Source organism: Oncorhynchus keta, chromosome 35 (genome assembly GCF_023373465.1).
Source record: "Oncorhynchus keta strain PuntledgeMale-10-30-2019 chromosome 35, Oket_V2, whole genome shotgun sequence".
NCBI classification, from domain to species: domain Eukaryota; kingdom Metazoa; phylum Chordata; class Actinopteri; order Salmoniformes; family Salmonidae; genus Oncorhynchus; species Oncorhynchus keta.
In genome coordinates, this window is record NC_068455.1 from 12,935,478 (window position 1) to 12,941,477 (window position 6,000).

Below are 6,000 nucleotides of genomic sequence, written 5' to 3' on the forward strand. Positions count from 1 at the left end.
AAAGTGTTATGTCTGGAGAAAACCAGGCACAGCTCATCACCTGTCTAACACCACCCCTACTGTGAAGCATGGTGGTGGCAGCATCATGCTATGGGGATGCTTTCCAGCAACAGGGACTGGGAGACTGGTAAGGATAGAGGGAACAATGAATGCAGCCAAATACAAATCCCTGATGAGAACCTGCTTCAGAATTCAAACAACTTTAGACTGGTGGGAAGATTTACATTCCAACAGTACAATAACCCTAAGCAACACTGGAATGTAAAAGGTGTCAAAGGTGCTTCTAAAAAGTATTGACTCAAGGGTGTGAATACTTATGTTAATGAGATATTTCTGCATTCTATTTAATACATTTGCACAAATCTCTAAAAACATGTTCTGACTGTCCTAAATGGGGCAGGGTGTAGATGGATGAGAAAGTATATCAATTGAATTCATTTTGAATTCAGGCTGTAACAACAAAATGTGGAATAAGTCAAGGGGTATGAAAACTTTCTGAAGGCGCTGTACAGGACAATATACTACATTGAGAGGCATAGTCTTGTTTCCTCAATGTAAAATACAGTTGAGTCATTGAGGTTGCAGTCAGTTGTCTCAAATTGTAAATAAAGGAACTGAAATGTAACAATAAAACAAATGTAAGGGCCATTATACAGAATTTATTATTTATTTAAAAAATTATATATATATCCTCTCATAAAACATAAATAATTTGTAAAATCCTAAATTCAATACAGCTGAAAGTTACAGGGCATCTAAGTGGGAGCAACAAGCATTGGAACTGCACGCTATTATTTTAACTGAAAGCCTGTAGCATCAGATAGCTTTTTCCAACAGAGACATTGAACACCCCATCACACTATTCATTTGCATGTTAGCGTCTGCGGTATGACATCAAGATATCAAGTATTTTCTCCTAACATCAGCTAGGCAAGGGTGTTAATATCAACTGTGTCTTCTACAGTGAGAGGAAGTGAAGGCTGCATGACATACAAAATGTCACGTTCAAAAACAGTATAAATATAGATTTTTTTAAATGCACACTGAGTGCATAAAACCTTAGGAACACCAGCCTAATATTTAGTTGCACCCCTTTTGCCCGAAGAACTGCCTTCAAGTCAATCGGGGCATTGACTCTACAAGGTGTAGAAAGCATTCCACAGGGATGCTGGCCCATGTTGACTCCAATGCTGCCCACAGTTGTGTCAAGTTGGCTAGACCTTTCATGACCTTTGGGTTGTTGACCATTGTTGATACACTTGTGAAAAAACACAGCAGCGTTGCAGTTCTTGGCACACAAACCAGTGCACCTGGCACTTACTACCATACGCCGTTCAAAGGCACTTAAATCTTTTGTCTTACCCTTTCACCCTCTAAATGGCACACGTGCACAATCCATGTATCAACGCTTCTAACCTGTCTATTCCCATTCATCAACACTGATTGAAGTGGATAACAAGTGACATCAATAATGTTTTGTACAATCAGTGTATGAAACAAACATACTGTACATCTGAAAATCTTCAGCATCAAGTACATGCATGTGCGCTTGTGTAAACAAGTACATTTTCATGGCCATGAAAACACTTGATAGGAAAAGGCAGCCTACACTTAGGAAGAAAAACAAGTGCCATCTAGAACCTAAAAGCGGTCTTCGGCTGTACCCATGGGAGAACCCTTTGAAGAAACCTTTTTCTAAGAGGGACTTGAAATACAACAACACTGTCTCTGTCGGTCTCACTTGTTGCAGCAAGGGAAACAACAACAGAACATTCTCCTACAGAGGCTCTTCTTCTGGTACCTCACACACCTCTTGATCTGAACCTGGGCCTTGCCCACAAAGTCTGTAGTGGCGGCCACGTTGGCCTCTATGTTGTCCACCATGGCCCCCTGTTCCTCCACCAGCAGAGCCATCTGGAAGAACAGCTCATGGATGTCCTTGATTCGACTCTCCAGCTCCAACAGTTCCTTGTGCCGCTTCTCGATCTCTGTGAGCGCTGAGCGTGCCGTCCGCCCGTCCGTCAGGAGGTTATCAGAGAACACATTCCACTTCCCCGTCTCGACCATCTCCTCGATCTGTTCACTGGTCACCTCCTTGCCCATGATCTCTGCCTGGCGCTGGATCCGGGTCTTGCAGTTCTCCCTCTGGCACATCTCTGCTTGGTTGTACTCAGACATGGCCTCGTGGAAGGCCCCGGTGAGAGAAACATACTGAGAACGCACCATGCGGACCAGGGTAGAATTGGCCCCGTTCTCTTCTTCCAGCTGTTTGTGCTGCATGCTGATCTTCTCCAGCCGTCTGTAGATGCCCTCCCCCCGGGTCTTGATGCCCCTGGCCAGGGTGTTGGAGTCTCGTTTGATGGAGCTGATCCGCCGCACAGAGGTGAGGAATCGGCTGTTTTGCTTGCCCAGGCGCTTCACTTCCATCCGGAGCAGAGCAATCTCCTTCCTCATGGACTGGGCTTCTGTGAAGATGCTGTCCATCCGATCTTCATTTTCAAACACCACTGACTGCTGCTCCAGCTCTCCCTCATCCTCGCTACCCTGACCCCTTTCATCTGTGTCTGGAGGAGTGGGGGCCACCCCCTGCAGGTCAACTAGTCTGTCTCTCATACTACCTGGAATGGGAGGAAAAGGTTTGAGGTTTACTGCAGTAAGTCATCTCCAAATCACCATCATATTTATATTGTAGTGCAAAATCCTACACAAGCAATAAAGTTAATTTTTCATGGTTATACAAGAAACTTTAAGTTGATATTTTGTTTCCTCAAAAAGCTAGCTACATAAACTAAGTGTAGTATATTTCTGATTTAAAACAGAGAAAACAAGGAGGCAATTATCATCCTACAAGAGGAAATGAAGTGGCACCTATTGAGGATCTCATCCCTAAACCAATAGAACAATGTGAACATACACTGGGCGGAGGAGACTTCCTAGTACACACACACATCAGTTCGTATTAGATTACAGGCCAATGACTCACAGGATATTTCTAACAAAACAAGTGACGATTTTCACAATAATTTGATCACTGAAAGACATGGATGAGCAAATGTGTGGCGTTTAATTACCTCCCTTTAACCCTTTACAGACATTTAATTATAGGCGTAGGTTATGACTAATCAGCGCTCTATAATATATTTCATGTTGCTACATGTGTTTTACTGTTACAGTCAACAGAACGCAAAATTACTGTCAGCAGTTTCTTTAAAAATGTAAAGTTTGTTTGTGCCGAAACAGAACTTGGCAAAATTGTCTGGCCAAAGCACATGTGAAGGTAATCTCACCACAAATATTGGCGACAGTATTTATTGCAACAGAGAGCAACACATTACATTTAAGGAATAATTAACATTCAAATTAAATAATGCTGCCCACAATTTCACTTGCTCACAACAACCCAAACTCAACTCGCTGAGCAAAACGCATCTCATCAAACGTTCGTAGTTCTATGATAACATTACAACAGGACTGAATCATTGTAAAACTTAATCAGAAAAAAACTTTACCTGATTTCTCCTCCGTAGACTTCCCTATAAGAACAAAGGCATTCAAACAGAACAGACAAAAAGTCAGAGAATCATTTCCCCTTTATGCTTTGTGTTGTCATCTAGCTGCGTCTGCCAGGAACCAACCAGCCCACTACCTAATTTATTGGGTATATTCATTAGGGCAAACTGTAGAAACCCGTGGCAAAACGTTTCTTATTGGACATATTCAGGTAGCTCCCTCCCCGTTTGGTTCCGTTTGATTCCTAGTAAATGCATCCCTGGGAGGGAGTTCCCCACCGCAGTTTATTCATGGCAACAGTAGCAGGTGTAACAAGCAGAAGAATATGATCACGTTTTCATATTGAAAACTCTCGAAACTTTATTGACATTAGTCACTTCACCTTGTGGTTGTTTTATGTCACCGGAAACAGCTATTTAATTGTTGTTTTTGTACTTTATACCGCTCATATATTTAAATGATATTGGTGTGATATGATACTATAGGTAGTGCGTGGGCCGTTGCGCATTTTCAATGAAGGTAGGTCTACTATTGCTGCGCACCACGGTGTGATTTCCAGAGCCACTTCCAGTCTCTGAATTATTTCTGTTTGTTTCCAATAAATGCTTGTTCTATGGGTAGATATCTTGAGACGGATCACAAATTGATATTTGATGCTTCGGAATGGTTCTGCATGTTGTTTATGTGTACCTGGCCTAATTTGTAGACCTATAGTACCTCCCTGTCCCATTGCAGACAGTGCAAAGCTGTTTTTAAGTGTTCTTTCCTAAATAAATGTATAATTTACGTTCAAATCAAGATACACAATTGTATCAGATATACAATCATTTGTAACATGGAAAGCAGCCACAGAACAGTTTATTTATGGGATTGTTCTGGTCATATCTCTTGGCTTTGTCCATTTGGACCCTGACATCCTCGATACTTGCCTCTGTCTTTTGCACGTTGGTCTCCATGTTGTTGGTCTCCCTGTTCCTCTGTCAGAATAGGCACATTCAGAAAAAACTCCTAAACCCCCTGGATCCTTTTTTCCAGGTCCAGCAGCTCTTTGTGTCTACTAGCGATCTGCGTCAGCACCGACTGGGCCGTCTTCCCATCAGCCAGGGCATTGAATCTGGATCTCTGGATCTGTCTCTTACAGTTCTCCCTGTGCACTAGCTCCATCTCGTTGTAGCTGAACATCACCTCCCTGAAGGTGGTGCTCAGGTTGGTGTACTGTTCCTGGGCAATGTGTACCACGTGGTCAATGCTACCTCGCTGAACCTCCAGCTCCCTGTTCATCCTGTGTAGCCTCTAAGAAGGCCTCTCCTCTGGCCTTGATGTCTGCTGCGATGCCGTTGGCGTCCCGGATCACATCACTGGTGTCGTCCGACAATGTTGTTCAAAACGTGGTAGTTCTGGTCCGGGAGCTGGGCACGGTCTTCCTGGATCTATTGGATCTCCTGTCAGACATGCTGGGTCTCCAGGAGAATGCTTTTCAGGTCGAGGTCAGGGGTCGCTGCTGCCTGCTCACTGCCCGTATGGGCAGACAGGTCATCCAGGTCCACAGTGTTGAAGGTCCCGTTGGTATGGCATCCTCCTCCAGGCTCATCGAGCGCATCCTGCAGTTTCAGAATCTGTCCTTCATCTGGAGAGAGAGAGAAATAGAGAGTGAGATGGGAGACAGAGGGAGGTGGGAGACAGAGGGAGAGCGTGAGGTAGGAGACAGAGGGAGAGCGTGAGGTAGGAGACAGAGGGAGAGCGTGAGGTAGGAGACAGAGAGTGAGGTAGGAGACAGAGAGTGAGGTAGGAGACAGAGTGAGGTGGGAGAGAGAGAAATAGAGAGTGAGGTGGGAGAGAGAAATAGAGAGTGAGGTGGGAGATGGATAGAAAGATAGAGAGGGTGAGATGGGAGACGGGGGGAGAGAGTGAGGTGGGAGACAGAGGGTGGAGATAGAAAAAAATAGAGAGTGAGGTGGGAGAGAGAAAAATAGAGAGTGAGGTGGGAGACAGAGAGGGTGAGACGGGGAGAGAGAAGTTAGTGAGATGGGAAATCGAGAGTGAGGTGGGAGACAGGGAGAGAGGGTGAGATGGGAGACAGGGAGAGAGAAGTTAGTGAGATGGGAAATCGAGAGTGAGGTGGGAGACAGGGAGAGAGGGTGAGATGGGAGACAGGGAGAGAGAAGTTAGTGAGATGGGAAATAGAGTGTGAGGTGGGAGACAGGGAGAGAGAGGAGTTAGTGAGGGGGGAGACGGGGCGAAATAGAGAGTGTGGTGGGAGACGGAGAGAGGGAAACAGTAGACATTTTTTTGCCAATTTTAACCGCACACTTGTTTGTGTACATGGATTCATTATGTCATGTTTTTCCCCAAACACCACTTTTCATCAATTTGTATAGCAGACCCTCATGCCAAATTGAGTCAAAAGCTTTTTTGATATCAACAAAGTATGAGAAGACGTTGCCTTTGTTTTGGTTTGTTTGTTTGTCAATTAGGGTGTGCAGGGTGAAT

At 44.4% G+C, this 6,000-nt stretch overlaps 2 protein-coding genes across 2 annotated transcripts; both read right to left on the minus strand.

The window, feature by feature from the left end:
- Positions 1 to 305: 305 nt before the first annotated feature.
- LOC118368068 (syntaxin-11-like) lies at positions 306 to 3,673 on the minus strand. The gene is made up of 2 exons (XM_035751815.2): positions 3,510 to 3,673; positions 306 to 2,618 (listed from the first exon to the last, which is right to left on the minus strand). The coding sequence occupies exon 2, from the start codon at positions 2,611 to 2,613 to the stop codon at positions 1,738 to 1,740; it is 876 nt and encodes a 291-aa protein (XP_035607708.1). The 5' UTR covers positions 2,614 to 2,618; positions 3,510 to 3,673; the 3' UTR covers positions 306 to 1,737.
- Positions 3,674 to 4,518: 845 nt separating this feature from the next.
- On the minus strand, positions 4,519 to 4,791 carry LOC118368069 (syntaxin-11-like). Its single transcript, XM_035751816.2, has one exon. It carries the CDS (start codon positions 4,789 to 4,791, stop codon positions 4,519 to 4,521), a length of 273 nt encoding a protein of 90 aa, XP_035607709.1.
- Positions 4,792 to 6,000: the final 1,209 nt, after the last annotated feature.

Bases quoted from the DNA above. Each gene is read 5' to 3' on its own strand.
- LOC118368068 (XM_035751815.2), bottom strand. From the start codon at position 2,613: ATGAGAGACAGACTAGTTGACCTGCAGGGGGTGGCCCCCACTCCTCCA.
- LOC118368069 (XM_035751816.2), bottom strand. From the start codon at position 4,791: ATGAACAGGGAGCTGGAGGTTCAGCGAGGTAGCATTGACCACGTGGTA.